Source organism: Indicator indicator, chromosome 1, assembly GCF_027791375.1.
Source record: "Indicator indicator isolate 239-I01 chromosome 1, UM_Iind_1.1, whole genome shotgun sequence".
Classification (NCBI taxonomy): Eukaryota; Metazoa; Chordata; class Aves; order Piciformes; family Indicatoridae; genus Indicator; species Indicator indicator.
The window spans coordinates 20,742,122-20,768,334 of NC_072010.1; the positions used below are offsets into that span (position 1 = coordinate 20,742,122).

The window sequence follows — 26,213 nt, forward strand, 5'->3', positions numbered from 1 at the left end:
TGAAACCGAAAGGACCAAGGTTGTTCATCACTGAGGAAGACATAATACTCAGTAAATAATAATTGGCTTCACTTAAAGTGGTAATGTAAGAAGCAGAGTAGTTTCTGAGAGAACATTATGTGTAACTATACTCTTCCTTTTTATGGTACTTACAATCGGATCTCAGAGCATTAGGGTAATTGTTTATCCTAAATCCATCTCTTTTATATTCCATGTAACTTCAATTTGCCAATTATAAAAGAGGAGTAATAGAATTTCTCCATCTCACAATGCTGCATATCTCAGTGCTTTTACAATTTTGGAAGCTCAAATATCATGGTACTAAGGAAATAATAATTGTTTACAGTCACAAAGGTAATAGAAGTAAGGATCATTATACGAGATCCACATTTTTGTTTTCTCATATATGTTGCACAGTTTATCTGTTAATCATCACAGATAGTCACTTATGCAGGTAACCCAAGTCTGAATTTCAGTACGTTTTTGCGCTTCCCAGGAGTCAGTGAGAATGGATAATGAGGCTCTTACTGAAATACGTTAGGATATGAGCTCTGTGTCAATGCTTAAATGAAATAGCTGATGAAGAAAATAGGACATACCTGAGGACATACTTATACAAAGTAATCCTGAGTGATATGACTGGATTTACTGAAAAATAAGAATTCATAGATAAATTAATGTGCTCAGTTCTTCATATGGCATATTATTCTTGATGTCAAAGGCATTCCTTTGTCTGTATATAGTGGTTTTAGAATAATCATTGCTGAAAATCTGAATGATTAGAAAGACTGTGCTGAGTAAACTGCATAATCTTTTATTTCAATATCAGTTACAGTACTTTTGTCTCTATGAAAAATTTCTTCCTGGGAAAGCCAAAGGCAGGATAGAGATTACCACCCAGGAGTTTGGTAATTTTCCCTGATCTCCTTCAGAGCAAGAATTAATTGCTGCTTCTCCCTCTGCCTTCTTAAATTTCAGATTTGTCACTATCGTTTTTTATATGCACTTTACAATACACAGTTTATTTAGTTATTTTCAAGAAAAATGTACAAACTGTGTTTAAACCTGATGGTTAATATAATCTACTTTAACCTGATGGGAAGAGGCATGAGATCAGAGCAAATAATGAGACCCTAAATTCAGCTAATTAAATGAGAGCAAATCGTTATTGGTACTCCTTTAGAATATTTCATGTCAAATCTTTCATAAGTGTTTGTCTTAAAGCCTGTGTGGTTTTATGGTGTTGGATTGATCTCTGTTGTGTGCAACAGCTTAGGAAAAACTGTCTGTAGTCTTCATTAGAAAAACCTATTTCTAAATCTCGCTGTGCAGGCTAGTCAATGTCCCTGGAGGTGTTTAAGGAAAGACTGGATGAGGCATTTAGTGCCATGGTCTTGTTGATTAGTTAGGGTTGGGTGATTGGTTGGACTTGATGATCTTGCAGTTTTCTTCCAACCTGGTTGATTCTGTGATTCTGTGAATTATGATTATGAAAGGTGACTCATCGTAGGTATTATTTTAGTTTTGCCTCAGTATGTGCCAGGGTTTTTTTAAAAGCTTTACAATGGTCAAGAATTTGAAAATTGTATTTACTTCCACTGACAAAAGTCTGTACATTATATATTTCAAAGCAGTAAAATATTTGACCCCAAATAACAGATTCCATAAATAGCTATTCCAAAAGCCTCTTTCCTGGAATAAATTCTTGCTCAGGAGGAATCACAGTTGTACTCTTCAGCGGAGTGAATTGCTGACATGAGTATTTCTTACTTTACTGAATTTAAGCAAAGCATATTTCTCTCCTTGTCTTTCTTCAAGCTTGTTAAAGGAAAATAGCTACAGATTATCACTGAAAGCTAGTTAGACACATTATTTTGCATTTGATATATATACATATATATGTAAAATATATAATCTCACTGGTTAGAGCATAGCCTATTTGAAAACAATTACAGTCCCTAAATATTATAATTTTTATCAGTAGCCATAATTCATTAGAGGAACAGGTTATTGATGTGTCATCAGTGGCCTATTATATATCTCTTCTCTGATGATGATGAGAACAATCTGAAAAGTATTTGGAATGAAAATACTTTTTGGAGTTGTTTTTTATTTAGCCCTCCCACCTACTCCTTGCAGTTTGAGCCAGTTTACTCAAAACATTTCCACATGTGGCCAAACTGTAAGGCTGCAATTCTTTTGCTAGCTTTTACCTCACGTTTTATGGCAGGGGTAGGAGTAAATCTTGGCTAAAGGCCTGCGAAATACCTTGCAACTGAATCCTGCAAGACCGCACATGTACTTACTGAGGTAATTTTGCACTCATTTTTCACATTACCAATTTTATGATAATGATGAGAGAATGTAAAAATAATGAAATAAGATCTGGGCTGGGAAGCACAACTGGGCTAAAATTAGGAGACTGAGAGAGAATGAAGAAGGTACAAAAACTGAGGAGCAGGTGGTAGAGAGAAAGGAAGAGGGCAGTGTGAGAGATGCAGCCTTGACTTACAATTAGAGAATACCAAAAAAAAAAAAAAAAAAAAAAAAGCCAAGGAATGAAAAAGTAATTTAAAAGAATTATTTCCTGAAAGCAGGAGCAAATAAAGTTCCCTCTTTGTCTGTTCAATGGGCTTAGAAATGTTACATTCCGTGCAAAATACATTATGGATAAAATAAACCTTGAGATGTTAACATAAGGTTTGTTTTATGTGAGTACTCTTGTAAAAGTTTATTGTTCTTGACATTTTTAGAAGGCAAGCACAAAGTGCATTTGTATTGAGCACAGCCAATACAAATGCACTTCAAGTTAATAACTGCAATATTGCCTTTTTCCCTCAAAAACAAAACAAAACCCCCACTTTAATAACTTTTCTTGAAAGCTATGGTTTCTTACAGAAAAAAAAGAAACAAGGAATTTTCAAGTTTTTAAATGCATTAGTATGGGCATCCTTATCAATAGACTGGAGGCAGGGAGCTCTGGGAAATTTCTGTTTATGAAAAGAAAACCCAAACAGAGCAACAATAACAAAGTGTGGAAAACTCTTGCATCTTTTCCTCAGACTGGAATGGGACACCTGCGTGTTACAAAAGAAGGCCTTCGTCTGGAAGGGGAATCAGAATTCTTATTCCCTCTTTATGCCAAAGAAATCCATTCTCGAGTGGTAAGCAGATAATTTTTCAATAATGCTAAAATGAAACTCATGCAGTTATGAACAGCTGAATTCATGCCAAGTCCAGGCATCTGTCATGCAACTATATATGTGTGTATGTGTGTGTACATACATACACAGATATTTTTGCCTACTTTACAAGGATCACAGGATGGTCATTATGTCAATGTTCTGATGCTATGATAGAATTAACATTTCTGCTTTTGGGCATGAGATAAGGAGCTCTAAAAGAAATTAGAAATGTCACTGTATGTAAGTAATGCTAAATTTTTAAGAGTGTGTAGAAAGTTTTTCATTATCATTACAGAGCTTAGTGTAGGCTTCCCTTTGAAAATGTTCATTTTGTTTATTCATCCATTACAGCACAGTTTCCGTATCTCTAAAATTAGTAGATACTATTGGAAAAGTTACAGTTTCTTTAGTAAGTTTGGGTTTTGTCATTTCTAGGACAATGATATTAAGTGTATGATATCTTTGTATGTTGATGGTTTTTAAATCTACAGGACTAAATGGAGAGATGCTCTTGTCCCCTAATCATATCTGTAGCTCTCCACTAGACTCTCTTCAGTATTTCCTTGTCTCTAGACCTGGACGCAGTGCACCATACATGGCCTCACAGGGCAGTGTAGAGGGAGAGAGGAAGCTCCTTCAACCTGCTGCTCACACTGTTCTTAATGCATCCCAGGGTACCACTGGCCTTCATGACCACAAATCCACATTGCTGACTCACAGTGAACTTGTTTTCCACCAGGACTCCAATGTCCTCCACTGCTGGGCTGCTTTCCAGCAGGTCAACCCCTAACCTGTAGTGGTGCAAGGTTCCTCCTGTGTGCAGGACCTTATACTTGGCCATGTTGAACTTCATGTGATTCCTCTCTGCAGCATTTCCAGTAGAATAGCACCTCTTACTTAGATGGTGAAATTCCATTATTAAATCTGTATTTCCATTTTGTTTCTTAAGCTGTATTTCTGCCTCATAGGCAGTGGGAAAACCATTGATGTGCTTAAGTGAATTTCCCTTGAGGTAGTTTATCCAACAAAATATGTTATTTAAGATCAGCATAGCTAATGCTTAAGAACTCCCTCTGCCCCAAAAAATTATTATGCAATGTTAAGCTACTTTTCGTGCTCTTTTAATATTCCTTCCAGCTTTTAACACATTTAGAACAATACAGGAAGAAAGAGGTATGGCAGCATCTAATATAAGCTTAGCTGTTTAATGACCAATCATGATCATTAGTAGCATGGATTAATTAGAGTCTCCAGGCTATTGCATGTCTCTGCCCCCTATGAACTAATAACTCATTGGAGGTTTTTTGTTTATTTGCTTGTTTTGTGAAATATTTAAACTCTCTAGGGCTTAATTGCCTGTATCTTGATCTCCTGAGTGCCATCCATATATTAATTCTTAGTGAAGTTATGATTTCTTTCTCTAAGTTTTTCTTAGAAATTTGGTGCACTCACAGCTATAACAGCAGCTTTCTGCCTTGCCTTAATAGTTTTCTCCCAGCAGTCTCCTAACAGCTTTTCTTACCTAATGAGGTCTCCAAAATGCTGAGAAAATATGTAGCAGAAGATGTACTGGCTGTGCATGATCTCCGGAGGCTGTTACAAGTTTATTCCTTCATTATGAGTCCAACACAGAGTTGTGGGCAACACTATTGCATCTTAGCTAATACATATTCATAGCAAGATACAAGATGAGAATTTATAAATATGTGACTAGATTTTAATTAGTTTAACAACATATGTATGAGATGCCTAGATTTGTGGGTCATTTCACACATGTACTAACATGTTACATATTTTTCTGACCTTTGCTGAACTTCCTTTTCCACTTCGTACTAACTTCTTACCATAAATATGAACTTACTTTTTTCTTCAGACTTTTTGTTATTCATGTTAATTCTGATAGCTTTCTCTTTTCCTGATATAATTTGCAAAATGAGATTAATTTATTTTGCCCACTTAATGACTTCTTTTGAGATAACCTATCTTCCTGCTTGTATGATATGTTTTTTTTTTTTTAAATGAAAGTTGGACTCTCAACTCTGTGTTGCTTTGACCACTGTTATTAGGTAAGTGTTTGTAGTAACATTCTTCACATAATATATGTTCAAAATTCTTAGGTTATCTCATACTGTAAGTGTTAAATTACAATGGGAACTTACCTGGGAGTGATTTTCAGGGGTTAGCCTTTCAATGTGCTGCAGAGCCTCTCCTGAGTCCAGAAAAAGTACTAGAAGCCATGTATGTGAAAAAGATTGATCTTTAACAACATTCCAGTAGTTAGAAACTCTTTTATCTAGGAATGAGTATGCCCTCTGAGGTCACAACCAGGCAACTTACTAATACCCTCTTCATATCAAGTATTCCCTGATTCTGGGTTCTTGTCCATTAGATACATAGTATGCTTTAGTATGAAAGCACCTGCACTGCAAACTTTCTCCCCTCTTTTTAACTCTACCAGTTAGGTACAATTTACTGATCCAAATGCGTGTGACAATACCCAGATGATTTTATAACAGTTAACATTAGGTAAAGCCAGTGGCCAGTGTGATCTCCCTGAAAATCAGCTCCATTTAAAGACAATTCAGGTGGTAAACTGAAGAAAAATTTTAGAACCCACTCAGTGCCCACTTCACAAACTTTTTGGGACGCTTCAAATGACCTCTTGCCGTGAACCAGTTTCATTACTGTCTTATGGGGCACAGTGGTCAGCTAGGTCTGTCAAAACAGTTACTCACCTGCTCTTCAAGACAAGGAGAAGCTTCAGAAGGCTCCAACAGTCCTCTAAGTTTGAGTGGAGGATACAGAGTCATGAGCTGGTTATCCTGTACTAACCCTGGTCATCAGCAGCTTCCTGTTCCAGTTGCTGCTTCTTGGGTGTGGTCTCTGCAGGCATGGCAGCAGAAAGAGTGGGAGTCAGGTGGCTGCTGGTTTTGGCTTTCTGTTCTATGCTGGGTTTTCCCTGTATTTCGCTCTACTTCCTCTGCAAATAGGCTAAGATAAGGTAATCATGCAGTGTATTATTAGATTATTAGACATGCCTTGTATTATAGATTAATTAGGTTATTGGCTAAGGTAATTATGCATGGTGCTCATGATATCTCATGTTATATTAAACTCTTATCTCTGTATCTCAGCTCTGAGTTGTGTGTTACTTTTCCCCTCACTTTTGTGTTGGGGGGAGCAGGCAGTTTAGCCCTTGCGTAAACCATTAGATCATGGTGAGGTGTGGTAGGGATGAGTGAAGACACCAGTTGCACCTTCTCAGCATGTTCTGGCTTCCATAAGTAGCACAGAATGGTTACTCTGCAAATGCCCCAGCTGTGATGCAACTTATGGAGAGAGTTAAGCCAAATATGAGTGCCATTGCTTTGTGACCTTCAGATGTGATTTTCTATACTGGGACAGCAGATGTGGAACAGCACAGGGTGCATTAGACTCAAATCGTGGTGCAGGTCAGTGGACAAGTAGCTAATGCTGATCAGCCTGCTGATATACTTCTGGCATACTTCCAAGTGACAAACAGGAAGATGATTTAATTTCAACTGATACTCTTATCTGTACTGTCATCTATTACAGTCAGCTTTGATATAGTCAACTTGCCACTTTCTCCATCACCCACCCAATTGCCTTGCCAGGAAAGTCAGGGCCAGGTGCCAAAATCAAGCCAAAGCATGCAGGCTTCATGGACTACAAATGCATGTTTCTCACCATATTGATAGAACAGTGGAAATTTTCAAAATGGGTTACTCACACTTCAGTTAAGTGGCAATCTTCTAGGACCCTCAATTATGTATTGAAATGAGTAAATCTAGTACTTTACCATTTTTTTCCAAAGGATAAAATATTAGTGTGATGGTTTGAAATGATGTTCATGTGACTAGTAATACAGATTTTGTCCATCTGAAGTTTTTTTCTTTTTTTTTTTATTTTAAGTCTGATATGGTTGAACTAATCAAAAATACCTGCCCAGGTTATTTGATAACATCCACAGATGGTTTTGTAGCTGAAAAGCTCTTCCAGTGACCGACCTCATTTAAACAGTAGACTAAATGTTTTAAATTGTTAAAAGTTCTAATTATTCTACTGAATCTACTCTTTTTTCTCCATACTTCAGGACTCATCACTGCTTCTCCAGTCTACCCACAATGTGACTGTGAATGCTCGCAATTCAAATGGGGAAGTCACAGGCAGATTAAATGTGGGTAAGTCTAGATGATTAGTTCTCTGTTTTGGAAACACTGTATTGAATATTTTCAGTGAGCTTCCAGGATATAAAGCACTAAACGCATGATTATATTTTACTCTTCTGGCCATATTTTAATAACCCAACTGCTACTCAGTAAGTACCCAGAGTATATTTTCAGTTTCTCAGTCAAACATTAACTCTGTAAGTATTCAAAGCACTTCTTCATTGCAGAGTTACGGAAGAAAGGTCACTGAAGAAGTTACTCTTTTTCTTATGTAAATACCTATTGATAGCTGCAAATCATTTTCTAAGAAAATGTGACAGGAGAACATGGTGAGAGAGGTCTGCATGTCTTTATTTCCTAGTATTCCAGAGACTAATACGTTTAAAAGGATGCAAAAAATGTACATGTTTTACCCTCTTTGGTAGCAGTAAGATTCGTTGGTTTACTGAGTGAAATCAATAGACCTAGGCGGATCAGGTGATAAATATTGGCAGCAGGAATAAGCAGACTAAGACTCTTTAATAAAAGCACATTTTTAAAGCAAGAATGGCAATGATACATGTCAGGTTTCCTAAGGTTTGTTAAATTTTTTTCAACCTTTATTTGACTTTAGAGAAAAAAGTATCAGTTTATTAATTAGTTTCTTCTAAAACTGAGAGGATATGCTGAAGTCATTTACTAGACTGGGGCTCAGATAAGCATCGATGAGCAATTTTCAGTGCTGATAAGACTGTGTCACTTCTATAAAAATTCCCATTTGAAGAATTATCATATCAATTCATTAAACACTGTGCAAGCTTCACTGTTTTCAAACAAATATAAAAATAAAAAGTAGCATTTGAAACTCATCAAGGAGCCTGCTATTCCCATTAAGAATGTATAATTATACAATTTGGCCTTTCAATGTTTTTTTTTTTTTAATTCCAGCTATTCATGAAGATCTGAATTATTCCTCTTAAGAAAATGCTGCTAAATATTTTTCAAAACTTGACAGCAGCATTCAAATCTCGTTTTGATAATAATTAAGGGTATGAATATTATTGGTAAAGTTATTAAATAATTTGTAATAATTAACCATAGAGTGACCACATGAGCAAAACCAAACAGACCACATGGTCAAAATTTTTGTGACATGGCACATAAGCTGCTGATTCTGTCTGCTTTGTCATGGGATCAGATGTGTATCTGCACTGTGGTCATGTGCTAATCCTGCCTGAGAAGAAGCTCTTAGGAGATCTGATTTTAGGATCAGAGCACTGGAACAGGCTGCCCAGGGCGGGTTGTGGAGCGTCCTTCTCTGGAGACTTTCAAAACCCACCTGGATGCATCTCTGTGTGGACTACCTTAAGTGATCCTACTCTGGGAGGCAGGGTTGGACCTGATAATCTCTTGAGGTCCCTTCCAACCTCTGATATACTGTGATACTGTGATAGATCCTTTGGGAAGGGCAGAATGCACAGCTGATCATTGACCAGCACTCTAATTTGTCCAACCTGATCCATGCCAATGTCTGAGAAATTTACAGGTAAAATCATGTCACACAGTGGCCCAAAAGCCTAGAACTGCTAATAGCAAAGGTGTGCTATAAAGATGTTCATGACTACTTGGTCCTGTATTGAACTAAGGCACCTGTCAGAACAGTGACCTTATTGTTAATAAGTGGTTTTGCACGACAGTGAAAAGAGCTATTCTGATTGCTGCTGAACTCAATTCTGTCATCATGTTTTAATACACACATAACATACTTAGGGCACTTTGTCCCTATGGAAATAAATAAGGAGCCTGAATATTTCAAGATAGAAACTCGACATACCTTTGGCAGATGAAAGTGCATTACTTCTCAGACAATGTTTCTGCATGAACAACTAATAAACTTTGTTGGGGTAAAAATGTCAGCACTGAAATGTGTGTTCAGCACCTTTAATGTAACTGAGATTCATAAGTGAACAGTCTAAGATATTCAACCATAATGTACCTTTCCTGTTAACTTCAGTGCTGGAAGCAGTGTAAAAAATATATTTTACTGAAAGAAAAGATACTTTAGTTGTTTTGCCAGCCAGTGTGTTTAGGTCTTACATTAGGAAAATGAAACCTGGCAAAAATGACAACAGATCTCAGACAATGTTTTATTTTTTCCCATTCCCAGTCACTACTTAGTCTTCTTCTGAGAACATTAATAAAGAGCAGTACAGAAAGTGAGGTGTAGTGTGATACTTTAAATAAATAGAAAGTTTAAAATATCTGCTCTGTAGGGCTATAGACATCTAGATTGTATAAAAGTTATAAACTGATGACCTAATAAATGGAGAAAGGCTCACAAGATTGAGAGTCAGAGGGAATTATGAAAGCCATGGAGAGAGATGCTTATAGTTAAGGCAAGGATGTCTACAGAACATATGGTAACTATTTTCATTAGAATAGCTCCTGTGTTTGAAATCAGGAGTAAGTTTCAGATGTCATTAGCACAGCTTGCTGATCAACATTCATAACTAAAATATCTAGAACTATATTTGATAATCTGATAAAGCTGCCATCATCTCCAAGACTCCTGTTCTTATCATTTCAAAGCCTTATTCAACCTTAGATTAAAAAAGAAATGTGGCACCTCTGATTTATACCCTGAGACATAGTAAAACAATTTATTGTAAGAAATTATTGAACTTTTTCAATACTGAATGGTAACAAATATATATGATATAGAAATAGACTATATAGTCAATTATTAAATACTTGGTATCAAACAGTAAATGATGCTTCATCTAATAAACTTATCCCTACATATACAGCCTGCCAACAAATTAATATAGTGCAGTCAGATTTTGCAGTGGTGTTCCAATGCCATATATTAAAACAGTGGATGAAGAGCAGCGTGTTTCTAACTATCTTTGCTGAAAAGCAAAGGGCTGGGTTTTTTTTAAATATCTTTTTTAATTTCAAGAAATTTAATTTCAAGCGTGTAAGAAGGCTTCAATATACAAAAGATCCTAAGTTCTGCTTGTAATACATCTTTATCAGGAGGAAAACCAAACAAACAAACAAACCCACAAACAAACAAACAAAACACAAAGAGGAAAGTCACACAAGGTCTGTGAGAACAGATTCTGGTACACTGAACTTCTAGTTCTCCTCCTAGTTGAATCTTTTACACCAAGGAACAGTAACATCAGTAGCTTTAGGTCAGGGGTTTGGTTTCAAGTATTAAAGCTAGAGGGAATTTATTTAGACAGCTGTATGATGAAGCTGTTCTATACTTGGACACATTAAATCAGCACCACAGAAAGCATAGGAATACAGCAGTAGTCAAAATGGCTTATGTAGTCTGAAAACAGAATTACAGTTAAAATTCTTCCTAGAGACTCTTTTCATGTCCATCACATTAATCTGAATAGTTGCTACAATGAGAGCATTAGTGCTATCCCACCCCTCTTTTTTCAAACAGCAACAACATTCTAAGGAAACATGTAAGTGTCAGTACCTAATATATTGCTTCATTAGCATTAATTGCCATCTTTTAACTACTGCTTTCCGATGTCAAATAATTTCTGGTGTTCTTATCAGCTTTTCGATATTTCATTTTGGTATTTTTTCATCAGAGACATAACAGGAATAAAACAGTGTTAATGAAGCATGATATATGTAAGAAGAGTTTGATGGTGTTTTTACAGGGAAAACCCTGAAGCCAGTTTCATAAACTTGACTTAATTAATGACATTGTAAAATCATTTAGTTTTTCCTTCTTTATTTTTCCCAGAAGGCTTTCATTAAAAACTTCTTTTTTGTCCAAATAAGTTCTTTCTTATCTTTAAGATAAAAGCCAGGATGTATTTCTTGAAGATCTTTGTACTGCAGGAAGATGATTATTGGCACAACTTTAATTGCTGTCCAGCTGGGTTATAACACGGAAAGATACAACATAGGAGTAATTAATAGAAAGATTAACTGGAAACTTCTAAGTCTTCCTATGACTGAGAACTTAAAATATTTGTTCCAAGAGGATTAAAGTAAGGACTTTTACTTCTGGAAGCATAAATAATGTAGCTCCCCCTGAGTCCAATCATGGCAAGACATACATTCTAGCTTTATTTAAAAGTAAAATTTATTTGACTCAGGTCAGGCAAAATTTAGGGAATGACAGGTGGCTGGTAAAACATCCTGCAAACTTGTCAACCAATCCTCTTTTCTAATTTCCTTTTTTAATCCATGGCAGATGTGTTTCTGTCCTATATTAAATGCATATGCTATTCATCTTTTGTGAGACCATTGTGTATTTAAATGGATATAATTTTGAAAATACCTAAACAGCATAGGAAAGTAGAGTGGTAATCAATAGACATTTAAATTAAAGCTGGCTAACTCGTAATTTAGTCATTCTATCTACAGTTTAATATTTAGGCTCAAATGAAAGCTACCCTTTTCTGCAAGAAATACCATTGATCTCTATGTACCATGTATAGTAAGGTGCTTACCATAGCAAGATTAACACACCCTCTCCCCAGATATGATAATCTTTATGAAGAAATATGTGATAATGTTCAGGGTCAGCAATGCTGAGTTAAGGCAGACTCTAAACATGCTCTAGAGTTATGTGTATTGCCAACTTGCTCAAATATGCCAGCATCACAGTTAAGGGGAAATTTAACCTGGCCAAGGGGATTTGAACCCTTCACTGTCACTTCTTTTCTAACTGTGTCTAGAAGAAGTGAAAAGCAATGTGCATGTAAGTCTACAGAACTTAGCTCTGGAAAAAAAAAGGGTTAATGTCTGGGAAATAATTTTTTAATTGGAATAAGAGCCAGATAGTGGACTCCTGTCTCTCATCCGGCAGTAATTACTCATCCTATTAGGCCCATTCTCTCTTTATTTTAATGGAAGGAATTAAAAGTAAGTTTAAAAAAGGGTATTTATTAAATATTTTTTAACCTCAACTTTCAGAGTCTTCTGTAAATTTGCAGTCCCCAAAATATTTTGGTACCTCTGGTATAGTAATCATTAACATAAGCCTGTGCATGATAATTTTGAAGATAATTGTTGTTGCTAAAGATGAGGTCAGTTCCTGTACTTCCTTCCTTTAAAGCAATAAGATTGAATTATTGGCATTGGTTAATGGTAGATTAATTTGTAAAGGTTAGCTTAAAATAACTGAAATTATTGTGACTGTGATCTAGTGGAGAGTTTGGATAACCAAGTACATCTAAAATCCTAGTCATTTCAAGTGTAATAGTACTTTCTTCTTAAAGCTAACATGACTCTTGATCTGAGTCAGTGGCCAAAAAAGGGATCTAGATCTCTCTTTGCAAAAGTCTGCAGAAGACAGGGAGGTGGTTGAGTCACCAACTCTGGATGTGTTCAAAGGTCTTTCGGATGTGGTGCTTGGGGATATGATTTAGGGGTGAACCTTGTAGAATAGGGTTGTCGGTTGGACTTGGTGATCCTGAGGGTCTTTTCCAACCTGAACGTTTCTGTGATTCTGTGAAGACAAACCACAGCTCATCCTGGTGAACTACTTGAACGTATATCTGCAGTGTACCCTGGTGGCAATGAGGTCTAATAGCATACGGGGCTTCACCTCTCCACTTGTGGTAAGCTCTCTCCAGTACGAGAGAGATAGGAGGAGATACGAGGAGATATGAGGAGACATGAGGAGACTCACACAAGGAGCCATTAAGATGGTCAGGAAGGAGAGGCACATGAAGAGACTGAAGAAATTCTGTTTGTTTAACCTACAGAAAAGACGGTTTAAAGGTGGCTTTTAACATCTGCCGGTGTCCTGGGTTTGCTGGGACAGTATCTCAGGCTGCAGGCCATTAGCAGTTTAGAGTGAGTCAGGACAGATGACTTGAGTTGGTTTACAGGTGTGTCCCAGACCATGAGCATCGTGCTCAGTACAAAGGAGGAATTCTGCTGAGAAGAGGGGAGCCTCTTGCTCAGGCTCTGTTTTGGGGTTTTGCTTACCCATTTCCTGCTCTTGAGGGCTGCTTTCCTGGATATTGTGACTGCTACACTTCTGCTGGCTGAGTATCACTTTGTATATCTTATATTGACACTGGTATTAATTTGGCTATTTCATTAAATCTGGTTTTGTTTCAATCTGTGGGTCTTCTCTCCTTTTCCTTATGCCCCTTCTCCACCGGCAAGAGGTCATCAGGTGATGCAGTAACTTCTATAGTTACTCTACAGATACAGGCCAAATGTAAACAGCCTGCTACTAGGAGGCTAGAGACAAGATGAGGTCAGACTATTCTCACAAGTGCAGAGTAAAAGGACAAGAGTCAGTGGTCATAGGTCACATTGAGGCAAAATGCACCTGCATAAAAGTGAGGGGAAATATAACTGTTAGAATGGTTAACCAAGGGAACAGGTTGCCCAGGAAGGTTGTTAAACCCCCTTCCTCAAAGATATTACAATTCTACCTGGAGAAGACCCTGAGCACATTCATCGAACTTCCAATCAAGTTGACTCTGCTATGAGTAGGAGGTAGGACTAGGTAAGCTCTAGAGGTGACCCCTGACTTGCATTCTTCTGTGATTTTGTCTTGCCCAGTCATTGGCTGGTGTTCTGGATGAGCTCAGGTTTCTTATACATCCCATCTCAGACTTTATAGTTCAATGTAGAAATCTTTTGTTGTCTAAAATAAGCTACATGGCACAAGGCAGCTATGTTGGCAACCTGAGTCATGCCCCATCTGTTCAGTTGGTCCTCTCATATTGTCCTCTGAGCAGATCCAGTAGTTGTGCATGGAATACTTCTGGAAAACAGTGTTGGCATTGACCTCATGAAAATACACTCATGGATAGGGTGGTTAATGTATTTGCTCAAAGATGAGAGGCTCAGATCAGCTGTCCTCTCTGCATACAGGATTTCAAAATTATGATGCTTTATCTCTTTTAGTACTTCTCAGCTTACATGTCTGGGGGACCATGTTGCTTGAAGTTGTAAGTCACCTTTAGGTGAGCCTTTTTGTAAAGTCACTGTGTGAGAAACATGATCTTCTATTCCTGCCATGGCTTCTATATGCAATATTTCATTTTACAGCATTCTCCTTCAGAAACTCATGTCTCAAGGCTTGGGTAAGTGCACTCTGCACTAGATACAAAACTGTCTGGATGGCTGAGCCCAAAGAGTGATGGTGAATGGAGTTAAGTCTAGTGCCCAGTTACTAGTGGCATCCCCCAGGGTTCAGTACTGGGGCCTATCCTCTTTAATATCTTTATCAGTGATCTGAATGAGGGGATTGAGTGCACCCTCAGTAAATTTGCAGATGACACCAAGCTGGGTGGCTGTGTTGATCTGCTAGAGGGTAGGGAGGCTTTGCAGCAGGGCCTGGACAGGTTAGACCAAAGGGCCAAGGCTAATAGTATGGCGTTTAACAAGGCCAAGTGCCAGGGTCTCCACCTGGGTCACAACAACCCCATGGTAAGCTACAGACTTGGGGATGTGTGGTTGGAAAGCTGAGACTGTGAGAGAGACCTGGGGGTTCTGTTTGATAGTCGATTAAATACAAATCAGCAGTGTGCCCAGGTGGTCAAGAAAGCCAATGGCATCCTGGCTTGTATTAGACACACTGTGGCCAGCAGGAGCAGGGAGGTGATCATCCTCCTGTACTCAGCACTGGTGAGGCCACACCTCAAGTATCATGTTCAGTTCTGGGTCCCTCACTACAAGAGGAACATTGAAGTTCTGGAGTGTTTTCAGAGAAGGGCAATGAGGCTGGTGAAGGGCCTGGAGCAGAAGAACTAAGAGGAGCATCTGAGGGCACTGGCATTGTTCAGTCTAGAGAAGAAGAGGCTGAGGGGAGATCTCATCGCTCTCTAAAACTACCTGAAGGTAGTGAGGAGAGGACCACACTCTTCTCCTTGGTGGCAAGCAACAGGACTAGAAGAAATAGTTTCAAGCTGCACCAGGGGAGGTTCAGGTTGGATGCTAGGAAATACGTCTTCACAGAGAGGGTTATCAAACATTGGAATGGTCTGCCCAGGGCAGTGGTCACCATCCCTGGAGGTGTTTAAGCAGTGTGTGGACCTGGCGCTTAGGGACATGGTTTAGTGTTGCCCCTTCAGAGCTTGGTCAAAGGTGGGATATGATGATCTTTGAGGTCTCTTCCTACTGGATGTTTTCTGTGGTTCTACGATTCGGTGAAAAATTCAGTTAGGGCTTTTTTTTTTTGAATAGAGACTTTCATAAGGATAATGCCTAGATGGAGAAAAACACTTAGTTAGCTAAATCACTCTGAGAAGGGAAAGTACTACCATCTAAATACTTAGCACTGGGTTGAATTGCCAGGTCATAAGATCAGTGTCTGCAATGATCATTCAGAACCAATTTTTAAAAGAGCTCTAGACTTGTGTTCAACCATAAAGAACAAGTATAAGAACTGCTGACAGTCAGGCATCCTTACTTTGATCCGAGAGAGTATAATTGTTGCATACATTGCATAAAAGGAGAACTGAGAGAAAAAGAAGAAACAAGAGAAGCAAGTATTCTATTAATAGCATGTATTTTTTTTATTGAATGTATTTTTCAAGGTGATGAGAGAAGTTTGATATGGATGTAAAATGTATATATGCAATATGCTGCATATTCGCTGTGATAATGCATTCATTCTAATAAAAAAAACAGCAAGTAATTCCATACCACTCCATATGAAAATCTGACTGATTTTATACTTCTAAAGTAATGACTTTATATTTATTGGTATTGTGTTACTAGAACTAGAGCTGAATCTGTGGGAGTGTTACATTTTTAATACACTTTTAATGAGATCTTATTTTAAGCAAGATGCTTTAGTATAATAAAAATTAACTAAAAAATTGCATAGCAAAACCCCAAAGCTTATATTTCCCTTTCAATGATTTTAGGTGGTAGGAAAAAAGTTAAGCATACAGAGTAGGTTACAGCCATCAGTTATCAGAAATGATGAATAGCAGAAGAGAGTAAGAAAAGATCTGAAAAAAATAAATAATTTCCTTGTTGTAAAGCCTTTTCTTCTGAAAGATCTACAGACACTGAAAGTGCTTAGTACTTGGCAGAACTAATTGGATTTGAAGGGTCTGCCTACTTGTTACCAATTACATTGACATTATGCCTTTGTGGATGTGTATTTCATGGCAGGCCCTATTTTTCATAGAAGATTGTTTGCTGCCTTGCACTTCAACATTTGTATTGGCTTGGAATTCAAAGGTTTGGTAGCCGTAGAAGGGACTTTATTTAAATGCTTTTTGGCTGAAGTGGACTCACTAAACTAAAGACCTTCCTTTGTTGGAAAACCTCCTAGGAAAGTCAACAGTGAGCAAGAGAAACAAAAAGAAAGACTGTTTAGCAGTGTGCTCCTTTGCAAACAGTAGATCTTCTGTTTCTGGAACAATTTTTCATCATTTAAAAGTGTATCCTCAATGTCAAGAGACAGGTGATGTGATGATCACACACAGGTTCTATACCAGAACTTCAGGAGGAAGTGTGAAGAAATAATGGGCAATAATTGTTCTGCCTGATTAGCAAGGATAACCAATTGACCTGGGAATTCCTATGGCATTTCTGGTAGCAATGGGAAAACACTTTAAATGCTCTCTATAAACCTTCATTCAACTGTGTTAGGTTTTTAATTGAAGGATTTTATCAACAAGTATGATTATATATTATTAGTTGACTTACATGTAGTTAATGTACTGGAGTTGTAAACAAAATGCGTTTAGGAATTAGGAGATTAAAGTTTCAGATATTGAATTTGGCTGCTGTCTGTGAACTGAAAATTAATCTTACTAGGATCACAACACAATTAGCATTCATAGCTAGTGCATGTGTATTGTGGAATACAACTAAGAGAAATTAATGACCACTTTTGGTTACAGAAATGTCACAGAATCCTAGGATGCCATGGGCTGGAAGGGAGCTCAAAGGATCATCTAGTCCAACCCTCCTGCAGAGCAGGACCACCTATACCAGATCCCACAGGAACACATCCAGGCAGGTCTTCAATATCTCCAGAGAGGGAGACTTCACAACCCCCCTGGGCAGCCTGTGCCAGTGTTCCAATTTCATTGACATTGGGAAAAAATTTTAACTCATGTTTACATTTCTTTAAAAGTCTATCATTGCCTTTTGAAATTTGTTCCACATGTACTGAGATGTCTCATCTCTAACATGAATAAAACAAATGCTTGAATCTGGTTAACCCACCACTCCCTGTGAAGATTTAAAACACATTGGTTGTTATCCATACTATTCTTTGATAATGAGGATTATCTTTAGGACAATCCTTGTCCCACTTTACTGGGGCATTTGTGTTGAACTCTCCAGAGCTGGAGATTGTCATTGATCCCATCTGTAAGAAACAGTCCCTAGTCAGGGACATTGTCTGGGAGGTCTCTGTGTGGCACAGGTCAAGAGAGTGATAAGTAGCATGCTGCCAGATTAGCAGAAATTGGCAGTGCTTGTGTCTCATCTGCCATGGCTTTTTCCAATTTATCAGTGTAGATGTATTCATTAGCTTCTTAAAACTTCCTGCTCAGCCAGGGTGAGCACTTTTCTACAAATCCTGTTCTGCCTCTTGTTACTCATCTATCCAAGGAGAATTTTCTCTCGTTTTCCCCTATCTCATTATTTTAAGGTAGGACTCAGTCCATTTTCTCATATTAAAGGCATTCTGCCTTGTCTGGAATAATCTGATATTAAATGGGTAGATGAAAAGAATAGTGGTCTAACATTAAAAAACAGTTATTTGGGAGTAAAAAGACTGAATCCCAGCCATGTTCCTGTCACTGTTGGAATGGAGTTAATGCATGCCTGTAGTACTTTAATTTAACTGATATATATCACCTCTCCAGTTGTATCAGTATGATATTTGTATGGACATCATGCCTCAAATTTGCCTTTTAGAGGATAGATGAGGAAGTCAGTCTGCACGCATGTATTTGTATATGTTTATTTTTTTTAGGTAGAGGAAATAGAATTTGACCCAAGGTATGTAAATATCACATAGTATGTATATATTCATCCTAAATTCAAGCAGTTGAAGCAGCTGCTGTATCATCAATTTGTGATGTCACGTTTCTCTGTGAATTAATCTACATGCCATATAAATCAAATTAATAAACTGTCAATATTCTGGCAATATGCAGATGTACAAATTATTTACATTAATCAGTCTGTGCTGTTTGAGTTCTTTCCTGTTCGTACTATGAGAAACATGAAAAATCTTTCTTTGACAAAATGGCTTGTGAAGCAGATTCAGCAAATCATCGAATCAAGAAGATAAATGTACTCTTAGAAGAGATCAATATAGGCCCTTATCACATCATGCTTCTCTGGTACTTCTACATCCTCTTTTTTTACCCCCAATGCTTTATTATCAATGGAGGCTTCTGTGTCTACCAAGGTGCAACAGTGTGAGAGCTGAAATCCCCCCCCACTGACAGTAACCAGGCTAGCTCAGGCTGGAAGCAAATGAAAGCTGTATTTACAAGCAAATCTACAATCTATGACGAAACACAATGAATATGTACAAATATACACAACTCACAGCATTTACAAATATATACAATCAACAGAAAAGCACAAGCAAGCTCCCTTTGCTTCCCCCAAAGAAGGAACCTCCCAAGGGGCCTCTCCCCCCACACACCAGAAGAAATCCCTCCAGACCCCCCTGGCAGAAGGCAGAGAGTTAAGCAGCAGAGAGGCTATTAGCTTGCCAAGGTCAGTGTGTTTTCTTCAGCCAGAAAAGAAGCAGCAGCAGCAGCCAGACAGCCCAGCAAGGAAGATGAGAACTCAGACTCTAACTGCCCAAACTCTGTTTTGAGTAGAGATTCTTAAACTTTTCTAGCACTCCAATGGAAGTGTTTAGCACAAACATTATTTTGCTTTCTTACACCCAATAGTGACTTATTTACATTCTTTAGCTTTCTCTGCTTGAGCTTTGCAAAGAAAACTTAAAAAGACAGTTTTAAACCATCACACAAGGTGCTGAGAAGGAAAGAGCAGAGGTGCCGGTATCGAAGCCTGCCAATTTATTTTCAAAGATGACTGCCTTTGTACCAAGGAAATCAGTAGATAACATTCTCTCTAAGCAAATGGTATCTTCACACATTAAAGTGTATTTCTGTGATCACATGTAAATAATTAACAATTATGTATAAACTGCAGCATATAGTTCTGAATCCTTCAAAGATATTGCTACATATTGTTTGCAGGCTTGCACAATTGTTCAAATATACTTAGAGCACTTTCTAATTCATATTTTAAAGATTACCCACACTATACAACATCACAGCTTAGAACTGAAACTATGGGAGGTCTTGGGGCACCTACTTTACCTTAAAGTGCATATATCTAAAATGTAAGTCTTCAGGATCTTCACTCTGTTGTTAAATTCTTTTAATCAATAAATATTCTATAGCTATATAAAAATACCTGCTTCCAGCATGTCAGGCTTACTGAAATATTGACAGCACTGGAAAGTACTTACCTTTGTCAGAGCCTACAACGCATTCCCATTTCTGTTTTGTCTGTTGGAACTAATCCAGTAGATGTTTTAGTTGCTTGCTTTTTAGAATGAGGTCTGACAACAAGCAGAATCAGAAGAAAAAGTGTAGCACAACTTTCCTCCAGCAGTCCTATAGCTGCCTTGTTGACCCTGGAAGCTGGAGACTTAGGTTCCTGTTCTCTAGAGAAAGTAAAGATTCCAATCAGTACGTTCCTTTTCTATGCAGTGTAAAAGTCTTCAACAAAGGGGATCAAGAATCACTCCGATATCTCTTACAGCAAAAACCTTCACCGTGCCTGAATCACCCAAGCTGTTTCATGTCAGACAGCACAGGCTTTGATTTGTGTTTCCCTCACTCAGTGCTGAGTGAGTGTTTGGATGAATGGGAAGGATGAGGATCTGGCTCCTACAGCACCAGTAAAGGTGATAACAGATAGTTTACTTAGGCTTTTGATTTGTTTGAATAAACAAGAATCTACATACATTAAAGAAATGGGCAATTTCCTTACTTAACCATATGACACCTTAACCAAGGTTTTCTAGGAAAGTATTGATAGGGATCTCTCTTTGCCTCCTTGACTCACTTACCCAGAACTGCTACTTTTACAGTTAAAAAAACAACAACAAACAAACAAACAACCCCACCACTTTTCACAATACACTTCTCGGAAGTATTGTCACACATTTCAGAGGAGTTTCAGAGAAGAGCCACATTGAAATCAGTAAGGCTGTGCCTGGGTGCACATGTCCAACAGAGTACTGTGAACTGTAGAGTTCACCTCTCCATCCTGATCATTTCCAAGTAGATTCAATATTGGGTTTTAGGCCTTAGAACTGTTGCCCTAGTTTAGGGCATTATGGCTTCTATAACCCTTCCTGTGCTTGATGGGCACTTAAAAGTAGAATTTTCTGTCTGCTAAATGAAGCAATAAACAATTTGATATTCGTTATGGTATGTATTCCTCACATGAGCTACCATGCAGACTTTAGGAAATACCTGAATATATTTCTTAGCAGTGTCAATCATCTGTCACCTCATGCCATCCAACAAAAGCAAAAAAAAAAAAAAATCCTATTTCTTGTGAGAATTACTGCCTGGAATATATTTAACATGTATGGAAGTAGGCATGGTAAGACAGACTCTTACTAGGAAGGAAACAGCTCAGTGCCTCTTAGTGCCATGGATAGTCTGTGAATTACCTTTATTAAAAATTTCTGAGAAGGAGTCATAACTGCTTTGGCCATTTTCTGTAATTTTAATTCTGAACATATATTTAGATGATGACTTTATCAAATAGGCATTCAAACGGATGTGATGAGAATTTTTAATCGATTGAGTTGTGAGGGGAATACTAAGGGTTTGATTTATATGTGCTTTACAAAGCCATTACTGTAGAAAAGGATGTTTTACTGAATTTAGTGTCTGCTAATATGTAAAGACACTCTTAAAAAGATTTTAATTTTTGGAGTACCAGATTTAATTGCAAATAGTTTCGTAGCTGTTTGAAACTCTTCAAAGAATATAATCAGTAACATTTGTTAGATATATGGAGCTAAACCGACATTTGTTATAAAGAGCTGAAGATCCATCTCCCCTAAGAAGAGAGACTGAGATTCCTGGGACTGTTTAGTCTGGAGAAGAGAAGACTGAGAGGGGATCTGATCAATGTCTATAAATATCTGAGGGATGGGTGTCAAGTGGAGGGGACCAGGCTCTTTTCGGTGGTTCACAGTGATAGGACAAGGAACAATGGGTTCAAACTAGAACGTAGAAGATTTCACCTCAACACGAGGAGAAACTTCTTTACAGTGAGGGTGACAGAGCACTGGAACAGGCTGCCCAGGGGGGTTGTGGAGTCTCCTTCTCTGGAGACTTTCAAAACCCGCCTGGATGCGTTCCTGTGCGGACTACCCTAAGAGATCCTGCTCTGGCAGGGAGTTGGACCTGATGATCTCTTTGAGGTCCCTTCCAACCTCTGATATAGTGTGATACTGTGATACTGTGATCCTGCTCTTACATGGAATGGTTGTAATTTCCAAGTATTCAAACCTCTCTAATCAAAAGGGAAGATTCTGCAAAGACTTCGGTAATTAGTATTTATGCTAAAAAAATAAAAATATTAAAAAAGATAGACTCATACTGATCAAAGACTCTTAGCAGCTTAAACACCAAGAACATGAATGGTTGTCTTGATCAATTCTTGAGGGATTGCTTAAATTTCCTGGAAATACAACTTGAAAGCATGACTCCACATATAATTTTGAACAACAAATTAGACTTACCCAATTTCAGTATTTACAGGTTTGCTCTCTTTAGAATATCTGCGTGCTTCATGATCCTTATGTACTTAAGTGAGTCACTAAATTATTAAGACTCCAACTCCAATTATTAGCAGTTTATGTTGAAAACTGAATAAAGCTGATGCAATTATTCTGTTATTCTACTTATGTTTCACAGGTCCTAAAATGGTAGAATTCCATGGCCAGCAGTTTCAGATCAACTCAAAGGACGGCAAACCACTTTTCACAGTTGATGAAAACGAGGTTGTCATTGGCACTGATAAACTTCGAGTAACAGGTCTGTAACACTTTAAGAAATGCCCAACAATAGCCACAAGCAAAGCACAATGAAAATGTCATTTAAAAATATATCACTGTGTATGAATGTGAGTTCTGTTTTTACCTCATGAGAAAGTAGAAATATGAAGATATTCTGACCATTTTCAATAAATAATCTCAACTTTTTACAGCAAAATAGTAATATATATTTATTTATGTATGTGTGTATTTTATTTTAAAGTGATTGGAACTTTACTACTGCATTTTTTCTGACTATTTTCATGTTCCCACTGCACACTCTTCACTGAGGCTGAAAAACATTTCTAGATATTGCAGTTTGAGTGGTATTGAGCTTTATGTGTGAAAACTCCTTAGTCTGTCTCCGATATTTTCATAAAATTTTCTTTTTCAAAGTGAAAACCACTATATTTCTGCTTTGTGTCTGACACATATGTCACAAGATGGTATTCGTAGTAGATTTAAAATGCCTGCTGTCAAAAGACACGTTTGTCTTAGGCTCTTTCTGCAAATCACCAAAGTGACACCTTACTTTGTAAATGAGTAATCACATGAAAAGCTGTTTCCTTTCATATGACCTGATAAAGTCAACCTTCATTTTCCAGGTGTAAGGTGGCATTAAAAGAGATACACCAATGTTTGATTTCTTTTTAAGCAGAAAGAGCCATGAAAGGAAAAATTTTAATTATCCTGTACCTTGCTTTCAATTCAATCTTTAATATTTTTAGCCTGATTGCAACTAATATGTTTAACTTCTGCTAATTGTTGGTCCTCTAAAATCTTGAGGTCTTATTTTGAATGGATATATTTGCATTATTTCACTGTGAAAAACTACAAATGTGGTGATAACTATACAATTAGTGTTTCAAAGCCAAAGTTAAGTCATAATAAACGTGTTAATAAATTTTGTTTACGCCTGAGGGTCTTATCTTAAGTTTTTTACTTTTTAACCTAATTGAAATTGCAACTTTGTTTAACCAGAAAACCATATCAAATAATTATTATTTGCCCAAGGGATGCTAAACTTTAATAGAAAAGCATGTTTAACAAAGATATGGAAAACCACATAATTGTTAACTGATTTGGGAAAGGTCTATCTCTGCTCAAAGTAAGTACAAATTACTCATACACAAGCTGAAATTGTTATGCTAAAATATGTGTTCTGACTCGGCCAATATTAACCTTTACACTGCAAGAATAATTGTTTATTTTAGCAGATACTGTAGAAAGGCACATTGACTGTTCCTCTTTTACACTGTTGTTCAGTTCAAAAGCAAATCCATTAAAGTCAGTGAGGCTATTTCAGTGTAAAATTAATATAAGTGAGAGGAGATTCATGCCTACTTTGCTTCAAATTTATTTATTAAATTGTGGTTTAAATTATACTATTACCACAAAGGATAAATTATTAATACTTTGCTTACTGAGATTTTAAACATTTTAGATAGAGAACAAGATCAATGTGAAATGCATTTTGAAACGTTCACGCCATAAGAAACAGAATACCTCAGGCTTAAAGTGTGCAAAGAACATTTTATAGCTTTTATTTATAATATATTGAACTATTTGATTTTGTTTCTTATGTGAGCCATGAAAAGCTCAGTAACAATTTGTAAGAAAACCTGACAGTTTTCAACTAAAATACAGTACAGCAGAGAGCAAATATCTGTGATTTATGGTATTTCTGGAATAATGAAAAAGTCTAAAACCAAGGGAGTCAGTCTCTTCTCTCATGAAGCAAGTGGCAGGATGAGAAGGAATACCCTCAAGTTGTACCAGGGGAGGTTTAGATTGAATATTAAGAAAAACTTACTTTAATGAAGGAGTGGTCAAGCATTGACCAGGCTACCCAGGGAAATGGTGGAGTCACCATCCCTGGAGATATTCAAAAAATGTGTAGACATGGTACTTGAGGACATGTGAGCTTGGTGATGTTGGGTTGACAGTTGGACTTGATGATCTTAAAGGTCTTTTCCAACCTCAATGCTTCTATGATTCTAATCTTCCTGCACAAGTTATCTTAGAGTCCCTGACCATAGAAGTCCCATTTTTCACTCCCTTGCCTGCCCTGCAAACTTGACAACTAGAAGACTATCCAAAGACTGGAGAGCAGTGCAGGGTCTAGTTGGAGGCCTATGGCTAGTGGTCTTCCCCAGAAGTCAGTACTGGGTCCAGTCTTATTCAATATATATAAGGGTAAGAGGGTGCTGGCACTGGGCTTGGCAGGACTCATTGGGAGGGCTTTAAACTAGGTCTGAAGGGGGTGGGCGTGGAAACCAGTCTCCCTGGAGAGGAGGGAGGACCACATAAACTGGTGAAATCAGCAGCCCAGCTGAAGTGCATGTACACCAATGCACGCAGTATGGGCAACAAACAAGATGAACTGGAACTCTTGGTTCACCAGGAGAACTATGATGTAGTTGCCATCACAGAAACATGGTGGGACGATTCTCACAATTGGAGTACCACACTGGGGGGTTATAAGCTCTTTAGGAGAGACAGGCAAGGGAGAAGAGGAGGAGGGGTGGCCCTGTGTATTAGGAAATCCTTTGATGCCTCAGAACTTGAGGTTGCAGAAGAAAGGGTTGAATGCTTGTGGGTTAAAATCAGAGGGAGGCCGCACAAAACTGACATCCTGGTTGGAGTCTGTTATAGACCACCCAACCAGGACGAGGAGGCCGATGAGATATTCTATAAGCAGCTGGAAGCTGTCTCAAGATCATCAGACCTTGTCCTTGTGGGGGACTTTAACCTACCAGACATCTGCTGGGAACTTAATTCAGCAGAGAGGAGACAGTCCAGAAGGTTCCTAGAGTGCATGGATGACAACTTCCTGATGCAGCTCTTAGGTGCATCTACCAGGGGTAAGGCTCTGCTTGATCTGCTGTTCTCAAATAGAGAAGGGCTGGTGGGAGATGTGATGGTTGGAGGCTGTCTAGGGTGCAGCGACCATGAGATAGTGGAGTTTTCAATATGCAGGGAAATAGGGAGGAGCAGTAACAGAACCCTCACTTTGGACTTTCGGAGGGCAAACTTCAGGTTGTTCAGGCAACTTATTCAGAAAGTTCCCTGGGTAACAGCCCTTAAGAACAAAGGGGTCCAGGATGGTTGGACCTACTTCAAACAGGAGCTCCTAAAGGCACAGGAACTGGCAGTTCCCACATGCCGTAAGACGAGCCGGCGGGGAAGACGACCGGCCTGGATGAGCAAGGAGCTCCTGAAGGATTTAAGGGAAAAAAAGAGGGTTTATCACCTTTGGAAAGGGGGGGAGGCAACTAGTGATATGTTTAAGGATGTTGTTAGATCATGTAGAAGAAAAATTAGAGAGGCAAAAGCACAGTTAGAAATTAAACTGGCCGCTTCCGTGAAGGACAACAAAAAGCATTTTTATAAATATATTAATGCTAAAAAGAAGGGCAAGAGGAGCCTCCACTCTTTATTGGACGTGGAGGGTAACATTGTAACTAAGGGTGAGGAGAAGGCTGAGATTCTAAATACCTTCTTTGCCTCCATTTTCAACAGTAAGGCAGGAAGACTTCAGGATAACTGGCCTCCTGAACTGGTTGATGGGGTCAAGGAGCAGTGTTGTACTCCTGAAATCCATGTGGAATTAGTTCGAGACTTGTTGAGTCACTTGGATATTCACAAGTCCATGGGACCTGATGGGATTCATCCTAGGGTGCTGAAAGAGCTGGCAGATGAGCTGGCCAAGCCTCTCTCCATCATTTTCCACCAGTCCTGGCTCACTGGAGAGGTCCCAGAAGACTGGAAACTGGCCAATGTGAC

At 38.1% G+C, this 26,213-nt stretch overlaps 1 protein-coding gene across 1 annotated transcript in view; it reads left to right on the forward strand.

Annotated features, from left to right (window-relative positions):
- SGCG (sarcoglycan gamma) overlaps positions 1-26,213 on the forward strand; it is a 71,391-nt gene that overhangs the window by 12,910 nt on the left and 32,268 nt on the right. Inside the window, exons 2-4 of the mRNA XM_054384406.1 lie at positions 3,063-3,164; positions 7,300-7,387; positions 22,309-22,428. Of these exons, the coding sequence (XP_054240381.1) occupies positions 3,063-3,164; positions 7,300-7,387; positions 22,309-22,428 (310 nt within the window). The remainder of the gene's footprint in view (positions 1-3,062; positions 3,165-7,299; positions 7,388-22,308; positions 22,429-26,213) is intronic.